This window comes from Castor canadensis, chromosome 10, assembly GCF_047511655.1.
Source record: "Castor canadensis chromosome 10, mCasCan1.hap1v2, whole genome shotgun sequence".
NCBI lineage: Eukaryota > Metazoa > Chordata > Mammalia > Rodentia > Castoridae > Castor > Castor canadensis.
Genome location: NC_133395.1, coordinates 85,070,809 through 85,095,522, shown reverse-complemented (window position 1 = coordinate 85,095,522; position 24,714 = coordinate 85,070,809). Strand labels below are relative to the sequence as shown.

The 24,714-nt window shown below is 40.6% G+C and overlaps 1 protein-coding gene across 9 annotated transcripts in view; it reads right to left on the bottom strand.

Annotated features, from left to right (window-relative positions):
• The window catches only part of LOC109685508 (phospholipid-transporting ATPase IB), a 583,492-nt gene that overhangs the window by 418,315 nt on the left and 140,463 nt on the right, over positions 1 to 24,714 (bottom strand). For all 9 annotated transcript variants that reach the window (XR_012436298.1, XM_074043751.1, XM_074043752.1 and 6 more), the window contains 5 exons: positions 19,830 to 19,957; positions 18,980 to 19,057; positions 8,443 to 8,531; positions 8,069 to 8,113; positions 5,691 to 5,766 (listed from right to left, as the gene is read on the bottom strand). Coding sequence is in view for 8 of the 9 variants with exons in the window: in XM_074043751.1 (XP_073899852.1) it covers positions 5,691 to 5,766; positions 8,069 to 8,113; positions 8,443 to 8,531; positions 18,980 to 19,057; positions 19,830 to 19,957 (416 nt within the window). In the remaining variant the exon portion in view is untranslated. The remainder of the gene's footprint in view (positions 1 to 5,690; positions 5,767 to 8,068; positions 8,114 to 8,442; positions 8,532 to 18,979; positions 19,058 to 19,829; positions 19,958 to 24,714) is intronic.

Here is a 24,714-nt window from a genome sequence, read left to right as displayed (position 1 = left end):
TTCAGGACAGTTCAGGACCTCCAGGCAGTAAATTCAGCAACTGTCACTTTGCACCCCGTAGTCCCAAATCCATACATGCTTTTGGGCCTTGTCCCAGCTGATGCAAAGTTTTTTTTTTTTACCTGCCTAGATCATAAAGATGAATTTTTCTGGATTCACCTGGCCCCACAGAGCCAGCCTATTTTTGCCTTCCAATGGGAAAATCCCAACACTAGGGAAAAGGAGCAGCTAACCTGGACTTGGTTGACACACAAGGTTTCAAAAATTCACCCACTATTTTTGGAACTGCCTTGGCATCTGACCTAAAAGCCTTCTCAGCCTACCACCATGGCTGCACACTACTCCAGTGTGTAGATGACCTCTTGCTGGCTGGACAACTTGGGAAGACTGTATGGAAGGGACACACCTTCTCCTCTCTTCTGAGAAGCAGGATACAAAGTTTCTAGGAAAAAGGCCCAGATTTGCCAAATCACTGTCAAATACCTTGGCTTTCACCTGTCCCAGTGGCAACACAGGGGCAGCCCTGAGAGGAAACAGGCTGTATGTTCCATCCCTGCCCCTAAGACCTGCCGGCAAATTAGAGAGTTTTTGGAAGCTGCAGGTTTCTGTCAAATCTGGATCCCTAACTACTCCCTCTTGGCCAAACCCCTCCATGAAGACACAAAGTGAGGAGAAAGGGAGCCATTAGTATGGGGGAGGGAGCGAGAAAAAGCCTTCAAAGAAATCAAGAAGGCACTCACCAATGCCCCTGCTCTAGACCTATGAGATGTGATGAAGCCTTTTCCTGTATGTCCATGAGTGAAAGGAAACAGCTTTTGGGGTCCTAACTCAGTTACTGGGCTCCTGGCACCGTCTGGTGGCTTACTTACCAAAACAACTTGATGTCATTTCCTGAGGGTGGCTGCCATGTCCATGTGCCCTAGCAGCTACTGCTGCCCTTGTGACAGAAGCAGACAAGCTCACCCTAGTGCAAGAACTCACTTCAGGGAAACTATTGGCTGACTAACTCTCAGATGGTCAAATACCAGAGTATGCTATGTGAAAACCCATGCATCCAGCTGAAGGTTGTTAAGACCCCAAACCCAGCCACTCTATTGCCAATTGACTCCACCCCCCCACCCCCACCCCCAAGAATAATTGCTTAGAGGTTATGGATGAGGTTTTCTCCAGCCAGTCAGATCTAACCGATGAGCCTATCAGCAATCCAGACATTGAATATTTCACTGACAGCAGCAGCTTTTTCTGGGATGGCTTTGCCTGTTATTCCATGGTGACTTTGAACTCAGTAACTGAGGCTCAGTCACTGCCAATAGGGACTTCTGCACAAAAGGCTGAACTTGTCGCCCTCACGTAGACACGCCAGCTCACTGCAGGAGTACAAGTAAATATTTACACTGACTCTAAATATGCCTTCACAACCATTCATGTCCATGGGGCCTTATATAGAGAGAGGAGACTCATTAACTCGGGAAGAAAAAGTATCAAGTATGGGCAGGAAATCCTTGAACTGCTAGACACTGAGGGGCCCCTAAACAGGTGGCAGTTATACACAAGAGAGAGCACAAGAAGGGAGATTCAAAACTGACCAGGGAAACTGGAAAGCTGACAAAGAGGCCAAATAAGTGGTCCTCACGAGGGGACCAGCCCCAACTGTTTTGACAGCTGCCATGTTCCTATGCCCCTTAGCTGAATGGGACCCATGGTACACACCACAAGAACAGGCTTAGTTTAAGACTAAGGAGGGAAATTTTCTACCAAATAGATGGTGGAAGTTTGCTGATGGCTGCATTACCATACCTGAGTCACTGGCTCCTACATTTGTCAAGCAGTTCCACGAAGGAACTCATTCAGGGTGAACAGCCCTTGAGACCACCCTGGCTCAGCATTTTTATGTCCCCAAGTTCTCCAGCATAAGTAAGACAGTATGTGAGAGATGTACACTACACATTAAAAATAACCTCAGACAAGGGCTATGAGACCCCCAGGTGCAGAGTGTTGGTGGAACTCCTCTTGAAAACTTGATCGTGGACTTCACTGAAATGCCACAAGCTCAAGGATGCAAATACTGTTGGTATTTGTACCTTCTCAGGATGGGTGGAAGCCTTTCCCACACCAACTGAAAAGGGCTGGGAGGAGGCCAGATGTCTGTTAAAGGAAATCATCCCTTGGTTTGGAATACCTGTGTCAATTGGGTCAGATAATGGGCCAGCCTTTGTGGCAGAGGTGGTACAGCTGATGGCTAAGGGCCTAGAATTACCTAGAAGTTACATATGGCCTACTGCCCCCAGAGTTCAGGAAAAGTGCAGCGCATGAATAGAACCCTAAAGTCACAGTTAGGAAAACTGTGTCAGGAGACCCATCTGCAGTGGGATCAATTACTGCCCATAGCAGTACTAAGGATTAGGTCTAGTCCCATGAAGCAGACAGGGTTCTCACCCTTTGAAGTCCTTTATGGATGCCCATCCCCCTTAATCAAGGGCATAAGGGGGACCTTAAGGAAATAGATGACCTCACCTTGAGGCAACAGATACAGGCCCTCAGGTTGACTCTCTCAAAGATCAATGACTGGATTTGGGAGAGACTTCCTGTCAGCCTGACAACTCCTACACACCCTTACAGGCCAGGGGATGCCCTCTGGGTAAAAGAATGAAATGTGCAACCATTAAAGCTTCATTGGAGAGGACCTTTTGTTGTTATTTTCTCTACCCCTACTGCAGTCAAAGTAGCAGAGATAGCTCCTTGGATCTACTACAGCAGAGTCAAACCAGCTTCTCTCAAATAGGAATGCATCCCTGATCCGGCTTCACTGTGTAGGATCACTCTCCGAACATCAGCACCCTCCCTTGGCAGGATTCTGCTTCCCAGAAAACAACAGGGGACCACAAACAACAAGATGACAGCCCTGCTCTAGTCACTCCAGAAGCTGACTAGTCTATGCATGGCAGAAGTGTGAGAAATAAACTGTCTAATAGGATAGACGAACTGTTTCTATGTCAGTAATTTTCTGTAATGCATTGGTCACCCCTTATCTGAATCCATTGCTGTAGTTCTCACCCTAGTCTTCGCCATAGGCTTGGCAGAAACCGCCCCTGCTGACTGGACTCTCAGTGAAAAGTTTTTATTAGCTCTCTTCTACCTCTTTTGGGCAGGATGCATAATTACTGTTTATTGTTACTGATATGGTTTCTTTTCGTAGTCCCAGAGCCCTCATCCTGTGACCTATGTATGCATACTACTCAGGCAGGAAGTGTTGTCACCAGGACTTTGCTTTTCCATACTTACTACTCCTGTGCAGGCACCATCATCGGGTCATGTGCTCACAACCGTACCATCTGCTCAGTGTGTTCCCATGGTGATCAGCATGTCTGTTTCAACCCCACCTACAGCCCTGGGGAACAGTGGGTGGAGGTCTGGAGATCTGATGGCGCTATCAGGGGAGAAGTTAAGGACCTCATTAACTGTACCCGGATATTCAACCCTGATAAACCCATGTCAGTGTTTTTCATGTATGTGCAGCCATAGCGGGATGTGGAGGCCCAGCCTGGGAGACAGCCTATCTGTTAAATGGTAAATACATGTGCCTGGACCCACGTGGTGCAGGTTGGCATTATTTCACTTACTGGAGTTGTTTCTCATGGGCTATTTGGCAGACAGTGGGATACTCAGCTGTCCTCAAGGGAACACCTACACCCAACTGCACACTTGGCAACTGTGATCCTATAATTTTTACTATACTTAAGCCCTCAGATTGGGAACAGGGACATAAGGTCGGTGTAAAGATAAATGGAAAGGGATATGATCCTGGGACTAATGCACCTCAAGTTAGTGACTATCAATCACTAACCAAGTCTTTTATTCTTTCTATGAGGAAATGAAAAGTGAGTCCCCTATATCTGCCAAAACCAAAAACTTGTTCCTCTCACTGGCTGAGTCTATAGCCCAGACACTGAATGTCACTCCATGCTATGTCTGTGGGGGAACAAACATGGGAGACCACTGACCATGGGAAGCAAGGGAGCTAGACCCACAGGTGCCCTTTGATGAGACCACCTTCCCCAATCACAGGGAAAGTGTCTGGCTCCTAAAAACGTCTATTATTGGGAATTACTGTATCTTCCTGCCAAAAGGCCGGATCTCTACCCCAGTAGGGGATTTAACTTGTTTAGGACAGAAGTTTACAATGACACCACCCAAGAAACCCAATGGTGGGGAGCTCCAAACCACACGGCCCCAACCCACTGGCCAACTTTTCTAATCTCTGGAAAGCTTGGGACAATCTTACCACAAAAATAGATTGGTGGGTTCCAGGAGACTATACTGGCTCTGTGGAAATCAAGCCTTTGCAGTGCTACCCAGCAGCTGGTTTGGGTCTTGCATACCAGGCGTGATCAGGCCATCCTTCTTCTTGCTTCCCCTTAGACAAGGTGAAAAACTGGGAGTCCCCATATATGAAGAAAAATTAAGTAGACAAAAACGGGGTGCCTTACAAACTAGAAAGATAATGAATGGCCTCCCGAGTGAATCATCCAGTACTATGGTCCTGGGGCTATGGCACCCCTATATTTATGCTCAACCGCATCATCAGGCTCCAGGCTGTTGAAATTATAACTAATGAAACTGCAAGAGCTCTCGATTTGCTGGCAAAACAAAGCACTAAGATGTGCAATGCCATCTATCAGAACCGCTTGGCTTTAGACTGTTTGCTGGCTTCAGAGAGAGGAATTTGTGAAAAATTTAACCTAAGCAACTGCTGCTTACAGATTAATGATGAAAGGAAGGTCATAGAAGAAATCACAGAGAAAAATCACCCATGTCCCAGTCTAGACTTGGAAAGGTTGGAACCCCAGAGATTTATTTTGGAGGACGGTTTTCAACTTGAGGGGAATTCAAAACCCTCATAATTGTTAGGCTTTTGATTTTAGGGGCCTGCCTTGTTTTTGCCCTGCTTGGCCCCCTGATTGTAAGATCTGTCTCCAGCCTCATCAATGTCACAATAGAAAGAAAAACGGCCTTCCATGTATTGATGCTATGAAAACATAAACCCCTAAATCAAGATGATACTCTTTGACCTTAAGTGGGTCTGAGCATCAAAGGAGAGAATAATGTAGCAGGGAGAAGGACTAAAGAGAAACAGACAGACCTGTGTGGTGATAAAGTAGCAGGGGAGAAGGGATGGCATAATAAAGAGATAAAACCTAAGGAATCCAAACATGCAGAACGTCTCGTAGTACTAGGAGTAGAAGGGCACTAGAACTAGGCTGAAGTAGCCTATAGAACTGCATGGAACTATACATGGGTTAAACCTTGTTTTTCAATTTTATTGTCTCTGCAGCCTAATTGCAAGGGTACATAAGGTGAGCCCCCTTTGTTATCAGGGCTCAGCCTTTGGACATGAGTCCGCTGAGTCTGTGCCAGCACAATAAAGAGTTGCTTCCGTGCCTCAGAGTCCCATGTCTCTTGATCTTGGTCTGTTCCTTTATAAGTTCACTACATATTTAAATTCAGCTTTAACAGTGTTCACCACAAAACATTTGTTCAAGATCAATCTCCTGAAGTACCAAACCATAAAATTGAGACTGCATCTCTTCCCAGACTCCAAATTGCAACTTTCAACATACTGCACATTGATTACATAAATACTATTGAGCCATACACTATTTGATGTTTTACAAGTAAAATGGTAGACTCACATGTTGATCCTCAATGTTCTTCAACAGCCTTGGATCATTAAAATCACAGGAGTCACTAAGGGAAGGAGGCATCCGACTGTAAGAGAGAACAGAAGCTATTAATTCAATTCAAAAGTTCCTGTTAAGATAACTCAAACCTATTAAGAATCTGCCCTCAAGAAGAACCACACATAAAAAGTCCATAAGCTTATGTTTAACTTTTAAGGATTTGGAATACTATAAATTATTTTAAACCGAAAGACAGTAAACCCTTAACCTTACCATAAGTAAAATGTTTTAGACCTTATTAGAAATAACAACATAGTTACAGAGGAAAGAAACAGATAACTATGACTCATTTCAGCTGATACTTGCATAACTTCTACCAGGAAAAATTTCCAAGAGTATCTGCTCAGAGGAGACAAAACAAGAGGAATGGATGCATTATAGATGTGCAGTCATTTATGGCTAGAGCTCAGATATATGAAAGAAAAGGCAAATAGTTACAGAAACAAAACTCCATGTGTGTTCTGTCACACTGAAGCAAATGTAAAGGATTAGTATATTCATTTATCTCTACACCCTCCTGAAACCCTTTCTTTAAGACAGTGACAATGAAGAGATAGCAATTAGTTGATGTCAGTCCTGGGTCTGAATAAACATCAGAATTTAAGACAGCAGAGAAAATAGCAACCAACAGCTGGCCACGGGGAGCACATAAAGTGTTGGCTGAGATAGCCCACAAAGCCCTGTGAAGGCTGAAGAAATGGTAATGATTCTTCACACAGGAGGTGCCTGTGAAGTACAGGGAAGATAGAAGACAGGAAAGGTTCCAAGTCCACTTGAATACTCAACCTGCAAAGAACACTCCCTCCTCCCATGCAGCCAGATAACTCAACCAGAAAGAAATGTAAGGCTCATCTTTCAGAGAGGTTAAACCAGAGTAGTCCTGGACCTGGATTATTTAGCACTCAAAAGAATTAGGCTATCAAGCCATGGATATACATGTGTACCACTAAGTGAAAGAAATCAGTCTAAACAGGCTGTGTCCTACAGAATTCCAACTATGACATTATGGAAAAGGTAAATCTATAGATACAGTAAAAACATCAGTGGTTGCCAGGGGTTGGGGGCTGGGAGTTGAATAGGCAGAGCAGAGGACTATTAGGTACTGTAATGGTAGATACATGTCATTATACCATTATACATTTGTCCAAACCCACAGAATATATAGCACCTGCAAAGAATGGGCTCTGGGTGGTCATGAGATGTCAGTGTTGCTTTATCAGTTGTACCAAATGTGCCACTTTATTCAGGGATTTTCATAATGGAGTAAGTGCTTAAGGGAGGAGCTGGAATGATATGGGAAATCTCTGTGCCTTCTTAATTGCATTGTGACACCAAAACTACTTTTAAAAAGATCTTAAAGTGGTTAAAATGGTCAATTTTATATTTTGAAAATTCACTACAATGAAATATAATTTAAAAACTTATATGAGCACACAGCCAATGATCACCAAGTTTTTGAGTAAAGTCTATAAAACAGAATTAAGAAATCAAAACACCAGGAGATGGCGTGGGGGTTGGGCACAGAAGAGGAGAACAGAGGATATGGACATTGGAAGGGAAAGGACAAACAATGCCTTTGAAAACAAAGTCAGAGCATGTGACAACTGTTATGAAGGAATAGAAGGTTGAAAAGTATCAGAAAATAAAAATATGTGGGAAACAGGAGAGAAGGACAACAGAACTGGAGAATCAACTCAAAGGTTGAATATCTGCCTTAACAGAGATCCAGTGGGAACAGGGAGGGAGGTTGGGGGAGAGGACAGTCATCATGGAAATCATACAAGGACACTTATGAAACATTAATAAGAGAAAATATATTAGACAGATGTGGACCAGTAGTAAGTCCATTAAATAAATGCCCAACATAATAAAGAAAAAAATAACCATATCCCATGGTTGAAATTTTATGTGCTAAAAACTACAGAAGATGTTAAGTGCTTCCAAAGGCCAGGGAAAGATGGACAGGGAGAGACACGCCACACCCAGAGGAGTGGGTGCAGAATCTCCCAGTGCTCCAACAATGGCTACAACTTTTTGGAACTTAGTTCAAACATATTACTTTGAAATGTAGGAATAAATGAAAAAAAAAAGTCAAAAAGTTGAAGTCAGCTGCTTCCAGGAAGCACTGGACCAGGCCAGGCTATCTCTGTTAGAAAGCTTTGCAGTATGACCTTATAAACCACTTCATGTTTAAATCTTATTCTGACTTTCTTCGAAATAAAATATATGTAACTTATATTTACATATTCAGATAGTCACGTGAGAAATGGTAACATAAAATTCTGAAGCCCCTTCCACAGAGTGTCAAGAGGTGTCTAGTGTCTACTCACGAGAAATCATCTGAGGACGGCTCTCTTGTCAGTTCTGGGAAGTGACTGCCAGAGAGAGGGAAAATATAGAGGTCACCAAACTGTATCAGAAGATACTCATTCAGACGAAAACACAGGAGGAAATCAATAACTATTAAACTTAATACACCAATCTATAGGCACCCAGCAATTTCTTACTAGTATTTGTAGAAAATAAGTCATATTTTAACTACTTGAAGGTTTACTTGGGACCCACTAAGTTTTATACATTTAACAGCAACTGCATACCTAAATCCACTACAAATATCAGGAAGTCAAGATAACTTGGTGAAATAACTGAAAATGAATTAATTTTGTTGGAAGGGTATCAGTGAAACTTCCAGAAGCACTCTTACCCATAGGTTACCCCAGCAATGCTGCACTTCTTGAAGTTCATGATATTGCATGTAAGAGTGCCAGTCTTGTCAGAAAATAGATATTTTACCTAAATCCAAGAACAAAAACACATCAAGAATGTAGTAAAATACAAAACCAATAAATGAAGTCTTCGTTTTTCAAAATCTCTATTAAGCTTAATACAGATTTCCTTAAACAAATTAGTAACAAAAAATATACTTCAATACAGCATTTACAAATTTTCTTTTGTAACTAGTTTTATAGTCAAATCATCCAGAAATGTGCAAAGGCAGCTTCAGTAAAGCCTGGCCCTATCTCTAAGCCTAAGCATTAAGTCGTGCCACGTGGCGTCTCATGATGCACTTCATTCTTCAAGGCACTGCTGCAGTCCCATAAAGTGTACACATCTGTTCTGTTGTAAGATGTTTTTGCTGTACAGACCAGGCTGGCCTCAAACTTGATCACAGCTCAGACTGGCCTTGAACTCACAATCCTCCTGCCTCAACCTGGAATATGCAGTTCCTTGTAAGACTCCACCCCCTACTTGGATTATGAATGCATATCCTGAAATAGCACAAAACAAACCTGCAGCTTTCTGTCACTGTGAAGATAGTGTGCCCCTTTCCAAGATGCAACATTTTACAGAACACTCAATACACAAAGATGAAAAGGGAAATTACGATGAAAAGCTAGCCATCTTGACAAGACTGACTGAATGCAAACGCTCCAAATGCAAATGTAGTGGTCACATATACTATCTTGGGTAGATAATGTAATGGAGAAGAAAGAAAGACCTCAGGCTATGAACAGAAAAGTGTCTGGTGCAGGCTGTGGGCACTAACTAGTCATGCAGACTCTGGAAAAGCCACCTTCTTCTTCCTGGACTGTTTCCACATCTGTGAAATAAAGGGTCGGCCCAGGAGTTATGCGCCCTCACTCTGCAGATCAATACAGGGAAGTGATAGCTTGATGGGGAGTAATCAGCAGGACTGCCCCCACAGGAAACTCCAGTACTCAGTGGTTCTCTAAAGAGAGATCAAGACTAAGGCTGGATGCTACTTAACATCCAGAGATAAAAAAAAAAAAAACTTACCTAGGGAGAGTGTTTTATAGAAGAGAGATTAATTACAAAATTGTCACATTTTGCTAGGTTTTACTTAAGGACACTATATAAACAAATACACTGAGAATTATCTTCTAAAAGAACCAAAGGGCCTTCAAGAAAAGAAGGATCGGGAGAAACAAGGAGGGCCCCCGGGCCGCCAGTCGCTGGCGCCCAGACGGCATGGGAAGACGCGGAGCAGGTGAGCTTCGCGGTACTCCCACAGACAAGCCTGGGCCAGAGCAGCATAGCCCCCTGGAAAGACTGACCTCCACCCGGGTAAAAAAGAGAAACTGAGTAATAAGCAATAAGAACAAATAAGACACGCAAGAAAGAGGGTGGGGCGCAATGAGCGCCGAAGATTGGGGGAAGGGAATCCTTCCCAGGACTGTAAATAAACAAGCCGAGCAGGCCGGAGAGCCTCTGGAGGGAGCGGGGGCAAGCGCCCAGCAACCAGAAGCAGGAAAGCTGGTGAGAGTGGCAGAGGGAGGAAAACTCCACAGGAGAGGAGGGAAGACCCACTTCCCACATGAGCTGTAAACAAACATGGCGCTGGCAGGATCAGCAGCACCGCCCAGTAATCAGGAGCAGGAAAGCTTGTGAAAGTGGAGGTGGGAGGAAAACTGCACAGGAGCGGGGGAAGACCCACCTCCCACATGAACTGTAAATAAACACGCAGGCCTGAGAATGCGGGTGCAGAGTCACCTTTCCCAGTGCTTGGAAAGGGGAAAGCTTGTAGCAGAGGCTCCCGCACAGGAGAAATCTGAGCAAACAAAGCCTGCGGGGCCAGGTGTATGCTAAGCTCACCCCAGAGATCTGCATAAATAACGCCTCCAGCAACAGCAGGCTGACAGCAGCAGGCAGGCAAGCCACAGTTGCAAAAACCATTCTCAGAACTGTCTCCAGACTCTTTTTTTTTTCTTTGTCACCCTACCTTTGATGAGAGAACAACCGAATTACACCTGCAAGCTGAAAAACTTACTGAATCTGTATTGCATTTGAACTTGGGACACTTGGTGGGGTTTTTTTTTTGTTCGTGTGTGTGTGTACTTTTGTTCTTCTTTATGCGTCCCCTTTGATGAGACAACTACAGAACAACATCTGGGGCACCATCTCCAGGATTGGAGACTGAAACTTCACTGCATTTGAACTTGGAGGTTTTTTGCTTTTTTTGGTTTTTTGGTTTTTTAAAATTTTCTATTTTTTCATTTTATTTTAGTACATTTTTATAAATAGATTTTTTTTTCATTTACTTATTTTTTATTTTTATTCTTACCTTTACTTTTTTTATTTTTGATTTTCAATCCTATCTCTGTCTCTTTAATGTCTGTTCAGCTTACTGTCGATTAGTACACTAAAGCTCCCTGTTTATACCTTTGAAATCTTCTTGTCTGATACCTTGTTCTGTTTTCTCCTTCCAGTCTGTGTATTTGTTTTTCCCATTTCTTTAACTTCTTGCTTTTCATCTCAGCTCACCCTTCCATTCTAAATATTACCATTGTTATTATTACAAGCTAGAAAATACTTAATTGCACACAGTACAGGGACAGCAACAACAACAAAGACAATGACAGGAAGACAGAAAAAACAGGGAAACCAGTTTCCCCACAGCAAAAAATTAGTACAGGAACCAGAGGGGAATGAAGAAAACAGGTACTCAGATCCAGACTCGAACAAAATTAAGATAAACTATGCCAAAAGACCCAATGAAGCCCATAAGAATAATTTAAAAGAAGACGTACTACAGGTACTCAATGAGAATTTTATAGAGATGATACTGGATAGGGTCAACCAAAATGTACAGGAGACACTCAAGAAATTCCAAGACAACAAAAATAGAGAATTTGAAAAAACAAAAGAAGAAATAAAGGAAACCATAGAAGCACTGTATAAACACCAAAGTGAAAGAGAGAACACGATGAATAAACAGATAAATGAACTCAGGACAAAACTAGACAACATTAAACAGGAAAACAGCCAGGATATGGAAAACCTCTGAAAAAAGAATGAAACAGAACTGCAAAACAAAACAGAAGGCCAATCCAGCAGAATAGAACAAACAGAAGACAGAATCTCAGAACTTGAAGATGAAATGGTAATGAAAGGAAAAACCGAAGAACTATTAATTAAACAACTCAACACCTGTGAAAAGAAAATGCAAGAACTCACAGACTCCATCAAAAGACCAAACTTGAGAATCACGGGCATCAAAGAAGGAGAAGAGGTGCAAGCGAAGGGAATGCGTAATATATTTAACAAAATAATAACGGAAAATTTCCCAAATCTAGAGAAAGATATACCCATACAGATGCAAGAGGCCTCCAGGACATCAAACAGACCAGATCAAAATAGAACTACCCCACAACATATCATCATTAAAACAACAAGTTCAGAAACTAAGGAAAGAATATTGAAGGCTGTAAGAGAGAAAAAACAAGTAACATACAAAGGTAAACCCATCAAAATCACAGCAGACTTCTCAACAGAAACATTAAAAGAAAGAAGAGTGTGGGGTGAGATCTTCCAGGCACTGAATGAAAATAACTTCAACCCCAGGATACTCTACTCAGCAAAACTATCATTCAAAATAGATGGAGCAATAAAAGTCTTCCAAGATAAGCAGAAACTAAAACAATATGTGACCACAAAGCCACCACTACAAAGGATTCTTCAAGGGATTCTGCACACAGAAAGTGAAACCCAACTTAACCATGAAAAGACAGGCAGCACCAAACCACAGGAAAAGAAAAAGCAAGACAGTAGAGAGTAACCTCAACTTAGGTACACCCAATCAAACCTTCAAACAACTAAGACAACTAAATGACAGGAATCACCACATACCTATCAGTACTAACGCTTAATGTTAACGGACTTAATTCACCCATCAAAAGGCACCGCTTAATGAAATGGATTAAAAAGGAAGATCCAACAATTTGTTGCTTACAGGAGACCCATCTCACTGACAGAAATAAGCATAGGCTAAGGATGAAAGGCTGGAAGAAGATTTACCAAGCCAATGGCCTCCGAAAACAGGCAGGCGTAGCAATACTTATCTCTGACAAAGTAGACTTCAAACCTACATTGATCAAACGAGATAAAGAAGGACATTCCATACTAATGAAAGGGGAAATAGACCAAAAGGAAATAATAATTATCAACCTGTATGCACCCAATGTCAACGCACCCAATTTCATCAAACAGACCCTGAAAGACCTAAAAGCATATATAAATGCCAACACAGTGGTTGTGGGAGACTTTAACACCCCATTATCATCCATAGATAGGTCATCCAAACAAAAACTCAATAAAGAAATCCAAGATCTAAAATATGCAATAGATCAAATGGACCTAGTTGATGTCTACAGAACATTTCATCCAACTTCTACACAATATACATTCTTCTCAGCAGCCCATGGAACCTTCTCCAAAATAGATCATATCCTAGGGCACAAAGCAAGTCTCAGCAAATATAAGAAAATAGAAATTATACCATGCATATTATCTGATCACAATGCAGTAAAAGTACAACTCAACAACAAAAGTAAAGACAAAAAATATGCAAACAGATGGAAACTAAATAACTCATTACTTAATGAAGAATGGGTCATCGATGAAATAAAAGAGGAAATTAAAAAGTTCCTGGAAGTCAATGAAAATGAAAACACAACCTACCGGAACCTATGGGACACAGCTAAGGCAGTCCTGAGAGGAAAGTTTATAGCCATGAGTGCATATATTAAAAAGATTGAAAGATCCCAAATCAATGACCTAATGATACATCTCAAACTCCTAGAAAAACAAGAACAAGCAAATCCCAAAACAAATAGAAGGAGAGAAATAATAAAAATAAGAGCTGAAATCAACGAAATAGAAACCAAAAAAACCATACAAAGAATTAATGAAATAAAAAGTTCGTTCTTTGAAAAAAATAAACAAGATCGATAGACCTCTGGCAAACCTGACTAAAATGAGGAGAGAAAAAACCCAAATTAGTAGAATCAGGAATGCAAAAGGGAAGATAACAACAAACACCATGGAAGTCCAGGAAATAATCAGAGACTACTTTGAGAACCTATATTCAAATAAATTTGAAAATCTTAAAGAAATGGACAGATTTCTAGATTCTCTGCTGAATTCTGTCAGACCTTTAAAGAAGAACTGATACCAACCCTCCTTAAACTGTTCCACGAAATAGAAAGGGAAGGAAAACTGACAAACACATTTTATGAAGCCAGTATTACACTTATCCCAAAACCAGGCAAAAACACCTCCAAAAAGGAGAACTATAGGCCAATCTCCTTAATGAACACTGATGCAAAAATCCTCAACAAAATAATGGCAAACCGAATTCAACAACACATCAAAAAGATTATTCACCACGACCAAGTAGGCTTCATCCCAGGGATGCAGGGGTGGTTCAACATACGAAAATCAATAAACGTAATAAACCACATTAACAGAAGCAAAGACAAAAACCACTTGATCATCTCAATAGATGCAGGAAAAGCCTTTGATAAGATCCAACACCATTTCATGATAAAAGCTCTAAGAAAACTAGGAATAGAACAACATTATAAAAGCTGTATATGACAAACCTACAGCCAGCATTATACTTAACGGAGAAAAACTGAAATCATTCCCTTTAAAATCAGGAACCAGACAATGATGCCCACTGTCTCCACTCCTATTCAACATAGTACTTGAATTCCTACACAGAGCAATTAGGCAAGAAGAAGGAATAAAAGGAATACAAATAGGTAAAGAAACTGTCAAAATATCCCTATTTGCAGACAACATGATCCTATACCTTAAAGACCCAAAAAACTCTACTCAAAAGCTTCTAGACATCATCAATAGCTATAGCAAGGTAGCAGGATATAAAATCAACATAGAAAAATCATTAGCATTTCTATACACTAATAATGAGCAAACTGAAAAAGAATGTATGAAAACAATTCCATTTACAATAGCCTCAAAAAAAAAAAAACAAATACCTAGTGTAAACCTAACAAAAGATGTGAAAGACCTCTACAAGGAAAACTATACACTTCTGAAGAAAGAGATTGAGGAAGACTATAGAAAGTGGAGAGATCTCCCATGCTCATGGATTGGCAGAATCAACATAGTAAAAATGTCTATACTCCCAAAAGTAATCACATGTTTAATGCAATTCCCATCAAAATTCCAATGACATTCATTAAAGAGATCGAAAAATTTACCGTGAAATTTATATGGAAACACAAGAGGCCACGAATTGCAAAGGCAATACTCAGTCAAAAGAACAATGCAGGAGGTATCACGATACCTGACTTGAAACTATATTACAAAGCAATAACAATCAAAACAGCATGGTACTGGCACAAAAACAGACATGAAGACCAGTGGAACAGAATAGAGGACCCAGATATGAAGCCACACAACTATAACCAACTTGTCTTTGACAAAGGCGCTAAAAATATACAATGGACAAATAGCAGCCTCTTCAACAAAAACTGCTGGGAAAACTGGTTAGCAGTCTACAAAAAACTGAAACTAGATCCATGTATATCACCCTTTACCAAGATTAACTCAAAATAGATCAAGGATCTTAATATCAGACCACAAACTCTAAAGTTGATACAGGAAAGAGTAGGAAATACTCTGGAATTAGTAGGTATAGGTAAGAACTTTCTCAATGAAAACCCAGCAGCACAGCAACTAAGAGATAGCATAGATAAATGGGACCTCATAAAACTAAAAAGCTTCTGTTCATCAAAAGAAATGGTCTCTAAACTTAAGAGAACACCCACAGAGTGGGAGAAAATATTTGCCAGCTATACATCAGACAAAGGACTGATAACCAGAATATATAGGGAACTTAAAAAACTAAATTCTCCCAAAACTAACCAATAAAGAAACAGGCAAGTGAACTAAACAGAACTTTCTCAAAAGAAAAAATTCAAACGGCCAAAAAACACATGAAAAAATGCTCACCATCTCTAGCAATAAAAGAAATGCAAATTAAAACCACGCTAAGATTCCACCTCACCTTTGTTAGAATAGCCATCATCAGCAACACCACCAACAACAGGTGTTGGCGAGGATGCGGGGGAAAAAGGAACCCTCTTACACTGTTGGTGGGAATGTAAACTAGTACAACCACTCTGGAAAAAAATTTGGAGGCTACTTAAAAAGCTAGACATTGATCTACCATTTGATCCAGCAATACCACTCTTGGGGATATACCCAAAAGACTGTGACACAGGTTACTCCAGGGGCACCTGCACACCCATATTTATTGCGGCACTATTCACAATAGCCAAGTTATGGAAACAGCCAAGATGACCCACCACTGACAAATGGATTAAGAAAATGTGGTATCTATACACAATGGAATTTTATGCAGCCATGAAGAAGAATGAAATGTTATCATAACCTGGTAAATGGATGGAATTGGAGAACATCATTCTGAGTGAGGTTAGCCTGGCCCAAAAGACCAAAAATCGTATGTTCTCCCTCATATGTGGACATTAGATCAAGGACAAACACAACAATGGGATTGGACTTTGAGCACATGATAAAAGCGAGAGCACATAAGGGAGGGGTGAGGATAGGTAAGACACCTAAAAAACTAGCTAGCATTTGTTGCCCTTAACTCAGAGAAACTAAAGCAGATACCTTAAAAGCAACTGAGGCCAATAGGAAAAGGGCCCAGGAACTAGAGAAAAGGTTAGATCAAAAAGAATTAACCTAGAAGGTAACACACACGCACAGAAAATCAATGTGAGTCAATGCCCTGTATAGCTATCCTTATCTCAACCAGCAAAAACCCTTGTTCCTTCTTATTATTGCTTATACTCTCTCTACAACAAAATTAGAAATAAGGGCAAAATAGTTTCTGCCGGGTATCAAGGGGGTGGGGGGGAGGGGGAGGTTGCAGAGTGGGTGGTAAGGGAGGGGGTGGGGGCAGGGGGGAGAAATGACCCAAGCCTTGTATGCACATATGAATTATAAAAGAAAAAAAAAAGAAAAGGATTGTTAAATCTTCCTACAGAAGTCAAATATTAAATCCAAATATAAAAATAGTATGATAGGGTTATTTACTCTTTGCCTATAAATAAGTTTTTTTAAATTTTTTGGTAATTCTTATTTTAATTGTACGTATTTGGGGGTCCAGTGTGATAATTTGATTGTATAAACAATGTGGAATGATGAAATCAGAATAGGTAGCAGCTCCTTCTTAAATTTTTTTTAGTGTTTGATTAACGTCAAATAATTGAACATATTTATGAAGTACAGTGTGATAGCTCAGGGTATACACCTAATGCATACTGATCAAATCGTGGAAACATGTTTCATTACTTTAGGTTAGCAATATATTTTATATGTTTTATACAGAGTATTAAAAATACGGGAGAATCTGCCTTCTGATCAGTTGTTTCTTCTACTTCTATCAAAATATTTAAAACGAAACTTTTATAATAAAGAATTATGAAGTTTTCTATCACTCTCCCTGTTCAATTTTAACCTAGCCTTAAACTCAGAAACTCTGCCCCATGCAAACTTCCCCAATTAGGATGAGGTGTTTCATCCTGGGAATCCTTGAATCCTTGAGTCTTTCCACCTTTCAAGCACAATTCATTAGCACCTGAGAACAATTAACATACTGAGCACTGTGCTAAGCTGACAAAGGCAACCAAAGACCACATACAGTAGCCCCTAAATGTCCACAGGGACTGGTTCCCAGATCTTCAGCAGATATCAATATCCACAGACACCCAAGGTCCTCGTATAAACCAGTGGGAAGTTTGCATAAGACATATACACATCCTCCCTTGTACTTAAATCATATCCATATTACCTACAATGGCGTAGACAATGTAAATGCTATGGAAATCATCGTCGCACTGTACTAAGGAATAATGACAAGCAAGAAGAGCCTATTCACATTTGGTACTACATTTCCAAAATGTACTTGGTTGAATCCATGATGCAGCACCTGTGGATACAGAGGCCAACTGCACAGGGCATATCCCTGCTCAAAAGTCTCCAGAAGAAAACAGACTACGTAACTAATCTCATTCTCATTTCACTATATACATGTTTGGAAAGACTGTCATGGGAACATAGAAGACAGACAAAGGGTTCAAAAAGAAGGGGCAAATGTATTCTGATATGTAACAAGAATTCACGGATCTTATAGGAATAGGAGTAGGACAAAGCCGTTGTAGAAAGAGAAAATGTAGACAAAGTAATAAACAAACAGCAAAAACCAGCCATAAAAGTGATGGTACCGAGTGCCCCTTGCCCTGTGTACATGAAGTGCAAGTAGGTAGGGGGATCCTAGGGACATGGGCCCTTAAGGGGAAGATTTAGGGATGTTCTCTTTCATGACAATCTATCCTGTTATGCCAAAAACTAAAGAACACTTCTGTGAATATACACAGAAATGCAAGAAAAAGATAAAAACTTTGCTATTAACTCTAAGTAAATTTGGAAGATAATACCAAAGGAACAGAATCACCTGCACTTTTGCCTATAAAATTCTATTTTATTATAAAATTTGATCCACAAATTTTTGAAAATAAACTCAAAAATGCTGCATAAGCCATTGTAGGATTTACTTTGTGCTTGTAAGGAAAAAGAAAGAAAAAAAGAAAATACCTCCACGTGACATTTTTACTGGCCCTCAGATAAAAGAGGCATCTCTGCACCTTCACAGAGGAACCCTGAGGAAGGGAGGGAGGGGACAGTTCCTACACTGGGCAAGGCCACATAAGGCCAAATCCTGGCAGACAAGTTACAGGCCCCAACTAGTCATTCACTAACCAGGTGCCACGGGGTATGTTAATCACCTTCTCCCCTACAAAAGGAAAATCTAGCACCCATCATGTTCGAGTTGTGTAAAATGAAATCATAAAGTTCAATTGCAATGCATTCAAAAGAGGTTATTCCTTACAGCAATTTCAATGTAAGAGGTACATATAGTACGAAATACAACTGAGAAAAGGCAAGAAGAGATGAGGGTGAAGCTGCAAAGGTCATGAGTACCCTAGAAAATTCCAGACAAAATCTGGGATGTGTCAAGAACACATGTCCTTCAAATAGCTTTGTGCAGTTATCCAATAACCGACAATCTTACCCGTGGTTTTCCATCATTTGCTCCTGATAAATACTTTTAAAGGCTCTAAAATGATACTGTATTATATTTCTGTACTGTTCTATACTATGATTTCTTGCAAGTAACTTCTAGGTGATCAAATATAGATAGCTGTGTCCCCAAAACCAACTGACATTTGCATTTATTAGTACTTTCAAATACACTCAGCTCTTCAGCCATCATCACAACACTCATTGATAACTATTCTTAGTAAATCTCTCCATGATCCCTCTGCTAACATTTGTCTGGCTTCCTGCAAATGTCACCCTTACCAAATTCCCAAAGAGGTTCTCACCTGCCCAAGCTCTTCATTAAGGTTTGATGTCCTTGCCATTGCAGGAGTGTCATTTCCCATGTAGTACATATCTGTGTCCTGAGAGAGAGAGAGAGAGAGCGCTTTAGAAAATATGTACCACTAATACTTTTTAAAGATTAACACAGAAGTTAAGGACAGGCTTCTTGCATTTTAATACAAATGACAATTTGTAATTTGGGGTAAAATAAAGTTGCAGTCAGGATAGGGAAGCCCTTGAGGCAAGAGGAAACATGTATTTCACATCCAGAAGATTTGGTTTCAAGCTGGTCATTTCATGACTTAGAGTAACTCATGACTCTGAGCTCACTGGTGTCCCATGCACAGGATGGCTGTGAAGATGAGACTGAAATGCACACACACATGAAAGGCCTGGGCTGCAAATGCCACTACCAACATCACTGCTGAAAGGCTGCAGTGGTCTCGTAAAAATCCCACCTCCACCTTCCAACTGAGTGCAAGTTCACTGTCACAGTAGCTTTTGAGACAGAATGGACATGACAGGAGCAGGCCTAAGAGGTCTTTTCCTTAGCACTAATGAGACTATAAAGGCATCCACAGCAGTAGCAGCCAGGTGACATCTCATTCTCCACCTTAGTCTTCACCACAGACCTGGAGTGATACACTGCACTCCCCGTACTCCCTGCCTCTCGGGTCCTCAGCATCCCTTGCCAGTTCTCTGTTTTGCTAGCTCAGTCCCCCAACCTAATAACAAATGGTCTCTATTCTTCCTTTTCTGGGTGCACAACTAAACAGCAAAGGCGCTGAGAGCACTAACAGCAGGGTGGGCCTTTCTCCAGCAGTCCAACTTTTCAAGTGTTTCAAGACTCACCCAGTTGATAAAAAGGGCTTGAGTGTACTTCACGACCTCAAGGGTTACCAGCAGACTGATGGGTATAAGGTTGTTGTACAAGATGATGAACGTCAACAGGTTGTACCCAAAATTATCCGAGCTTGTATCTACAAAGAAAACCAGGATATCCATATGGTTTTACTTATAGTATCCATTCACTTTCTTTTAACTCAGTTATTTTGGATTTTTTTCTAAAAAATGTTCACTACAAAAGCCTATTGGCTAGTTTAGAGAGTCAATTTAAAAAAGCTATGTGTGGGGAACTATGAGTACAAAGACCATTCAGATACAGTCCCTGCAGACAGACTGACTTCTCTTTGGAGGCTGTAGGAGAGGAGAGGGAACAGAAACAGGATGCCCCTTTGTCTGGCTGTACGGTGGACACAGCTTCTACAGAAGAGTTCATGGGACATTACAGGAAAGAAAACAGGAGGGTTTTTAGTGGGAAGGCAGAAGGCTATGACTGGAGATTAGGAATTTGTAATGGCTCCAAACTAGGTCTTGAACTTTCATCAAGAAAGCATGTCAAATGGTAGTTTGAGTCACACTTAAGAGTTTCAGAGGGTGGTTGTGATGGAAAGACAAGGCACTGGGCTTGGTGGAAGAGGCACTGGCTCTTCCACCATCCTTTCATGAGTGTGTGTGTGTGTGTTTTAGTGGGGTTTGAACTCAGGGCCTCATACGTACTAGGCAAGCACTATACCTACCACTTGAATCATCCCCCCAGCCCCACTGTTTGTGTATTTTGTTTTTAAAATAATGTCTCATGCAATCAAGAGTCTCCCCAAAAAGAAAAGACCAGGACCTGATGGATTCTCTGCTGAATTCTATCAGACCTTTAAAGAAGAACTGATACCAACCCTCCTTAAACTGTTCCACAAAATAGAAAGGGAAGGAAAACTGACAAACACATTTTATGAAGCCAGTATTACACTTATCCCAAAACCAGGCAAAGACACCTCCAAAAAGGAGAACTATAGGCCAATCTCCTTAATGAACATTGATGCAAAAATCCTCAACAAAATAATGGCAAACCGAATTCAACAACACATCAAAAAGATTATTCACCACGACCAAGTAGGCTTCATCCCAGGGATGCAGGGGTGGTTCAACATACGAAAATCAAAAACGTAATAAACCACATTAACAGAAGCAAAGACAAAAACCACTTGATCATCTCAATAGATGCAGGAAAAGCCTTTGATAAGATCCAACACCATTTCATGATAAAAGCTCTAAGAAAACTAGGAATAGAAGGAAAGTTCCTCAACATTATAAAAGCTATATATGACAAACCTACAGCCAGCATTATACTTAATGGAGAAAAACTGAAACCATTCCCTCTAAAATCAGGAACCAGACAAGGATACCCACTATCTCCACTCCTATTCAACATAGTACTGGAATTCCTAGCCAGAGCAATTAGGCAAGAAGAAGGAATAAAAGGAATACAAATAGGTAAAGAAACTGTCAAAATATCCCTATTTGCAGCTTCTGTTCATCAAAAGAAGTGGTCTCTAGGGGGAGGATAGGTAAGACACCTAAAAAACTAGCTAGCATTTGTTGCCCTTAACGCAGAGAAACTAAAGCAGATACCTTAAAAGCAACTGAGGCCAACAGGAAAAGGGGACCAGGATCTAGAGAAAAGGTTAGATCAAAAAGAATTAACCTAGAAGGCAACACACACGTACAGGAAATTAATGTGAGTCAACTCCCTGTATAGCTATCCTTATCTCAACCAGGAACACTTGTTCCTTGTTATTATTGCCTATACTCTCTCTTCAACAAAATTAGAGATAAGGGCAAAATAGTTTATGCTGGGTGTTGAGGGGGTGGGGGGAGAGGTAGGGGGCGGAGTGGGTGGTAAGGGATGGGGTAGGGGCAGGGGGGAGAAATGACCCAAGCCTTGTATGCTCATATGAACAATAAAACAATAAAAAAATAATAATAATGTCTCACTAACTTTGCCCTGGCTGGTCTGGAGCTCATAATCCTCCTGCCTCCACCTCACATTTCATTTTCTGCTTACTACCAAGCCTTCCACTTCTCTGGGCAACATACTGCTTTGCTCTCTGGTTCCTCTAGAGAACTAAGGAGTTGCTACATAAGATCTCTATATCCCAACAGCTATAGATGCCCCAAAAGTACAGCATTTGTTTAGAAACAAGTATCTGCCTGACAATAAAGCCGTATATGAAGAAAATAAATTTTCTGGTTTCAAATACTACTGAGCCAAAAAATGCTTTATATCACTGTACATAGTATAAGAAAGTATTTTCAGGGAAAACCTAAACCTAAAGCCCAAGAAACCCTAGAATGTTCTGTGTCAAAGCCAATAACCAGGAGAGGTCATAAAAGAAGAAAAGAGAATCTCCGCTCATATGTAAAAAACTCCAGCCAGATAAAAATAATCAAAAGAACATGAGAATGGACAGAACCTGGCAGGAACTGAAGTCAAAGCTCCAACAGTGGCAACGCAAATGTCCCAGGATCTACTATGCGTACAAAACAGAAAGCACTGTGGTGAGACAAAAAGACATTGCCCCACTGTCAATCAGGCCACCAGTACTAGAGTTTGACACTGTCTGAGGACTCAAGTACCAGTTTCCACAAGGCCTGTATCAATGCTGAACGTTTACCCAGACCACGACATTGTGGGACTAATAACATATGTACCATAGTGTCAATCTTCACATTTGAAGCAGCACACACAACACAGTCCAAATCCAAATTTTAAGAACCAAAACCGAGAGAGTCTAATGTAGTTGCAACTGAAGTGCCAGTCAGATTTCCCACATTTGTAAAGCAAGAACAAGTGTTCTCCTGTTCAGTTCAGAATGTGAGTTTTCCATATGAAATAACTAGAAAGGTTTAAAAAAAAAGTTAAACAGCTTAACCAAAGAAATTAAAAGATGAGAATAACAATGACCCCAAGGAAATACCCTAAAGTTTAAAATTTAAGCTTATCATTAAATTTTTGTCATTAAATTCTACTTCTTTTCTGGAACTTCTATGTAAAGAGACTGGCAGATCTTATCCCCTCCAAAAAAACAGCAGGAAAGCTGGACAAAAATGATTAAGAACAACTTTATAAAGTCTCTGGAAATGGATCAGAGAGCATAGAAAATTCAAAAGCATGTATTTGAGAAATCTGCTGAGTCTTTTGAGAACAGTGGAAGCCCTGGCATGAAAGCCAGAGGCTATTCCTCCACCACTGCCCATATCACAGACCCAGGGTGCTTAAGTTCTACTCTGGGTGCGGACAGGGGTAAACCAGGAGAGCTGCAGCTCCCATCCTCCCTACCCCGGCTCCAGAATGCAGGGATGCTATCCCACAGTACAGAGACTACTACCTCAGAGTAGCTCAGGCTATCAGGACAGGAACATTCTCAGGGAACTCATACTATTTGGATGGAGTATAATAAAGGTTACCATGCCCAGGAAACTATAAAAAAGAGAGTTCCCATTGGCTCACAATCGGGAAAGGTAAATATCTCCATGATACAATAGAGAGAAACAGCAAACCATCTAGAAATGTAATAGGGGTGCTCATGGAAAGATGTGGCCAAAAAAGCCTCACTAAGAGCACATTCACAGGCCAGGCAGTCTTGCCCACATGCAATCTGCACCATCTCAGTGGGGACTAGAGAGGGTACCCGTATGCTATTAGGTTTTGCCTGAATGTGGGGTCACACTTTAATCTACCCAAACATGAAAGGCCTGCCTCAAAACACCCACAGACCACAAAGGACATGCTCCCTATGGCCTTGAGGGGCCTATGTTTGACCTCTGACCAATCACTGGCTGACCTCCAAGCTCTACAGGCCCAGAAGGATCTGACTTCAAAACAAGGTGAGGACTTGCTGCTGGTGGGGACGGGGTTCCTTTCTAAGGTGACAGAAACGTTCTGAAGTTAGGTAGCAGTGAGAGTTGCACAAAACTATTAACGAACTAAAAAACACTACACATTTTAAACTATGCACTTAAAAAGAAGTAAAAACAAGGAAATAAAACTGAGACATAACATCAGAAACTATCTAGTACAAGAGAAAAAAACAGACTTACAAAATTCATCCAGAGGAGTCACTAAACAAACAGAAAATAACAACAAGCCCTAGAAGGAAAAGGAAATCAGAATCTAGAGTGCTGTAGTATATTATCTAAAATGGCCAGTTATCAACCACAAGAAAATTAGGGACTTAAAAAAAGAAGGTGGGAGAGGGGGGCAGGACCTGCTTTTGAGGGGAACCCAGATAAGGAACCTGGCAAAAACATATTCAAAGACAGAAAGAAACTGAAGAATTGAAGAAAAGTATGATGATGATGGCAACTCAAAATAAGAATATCAATAAACAGAAGTTTTTTCCTCTATAAAAAAGAACCAAATGCAAATTCTGGAGTTAAAAATACAGTAAGTGAACTGAAAAAGTCACTAGTGAAGCTCAACAGGATATTTGAGTTGGCAGAAGATATCAAATAAGTAAACTTGAAGAGAGACCAACACATTATCCAATCTAAAGAACAGAAAGACCACAGAATAAAGAAAGATTAACAGAGCCTCAGAAACCTGTAGGACACAAGAACTATACAAACACACACATAATGAAGTACAAAAAGGAAAGATGACTGAGAATGTGACAGAAACGGTATCTGAATAATACCCAAACCACCCCCCCGAATTTGATGAAAAATGTTAATCTATATACCCAAGAAGCTCAACAAAGTCCAAACAAAATAAACATAAAACTATTTGAAAATGCAACAAAATAAACATAAAAAGTATTAGAAAACCAAACAAAATAAATATGAAAGTATGAAAACCAAAAGCAATGTACTGAAAGCGGCTATAGAAAAATGACTCACA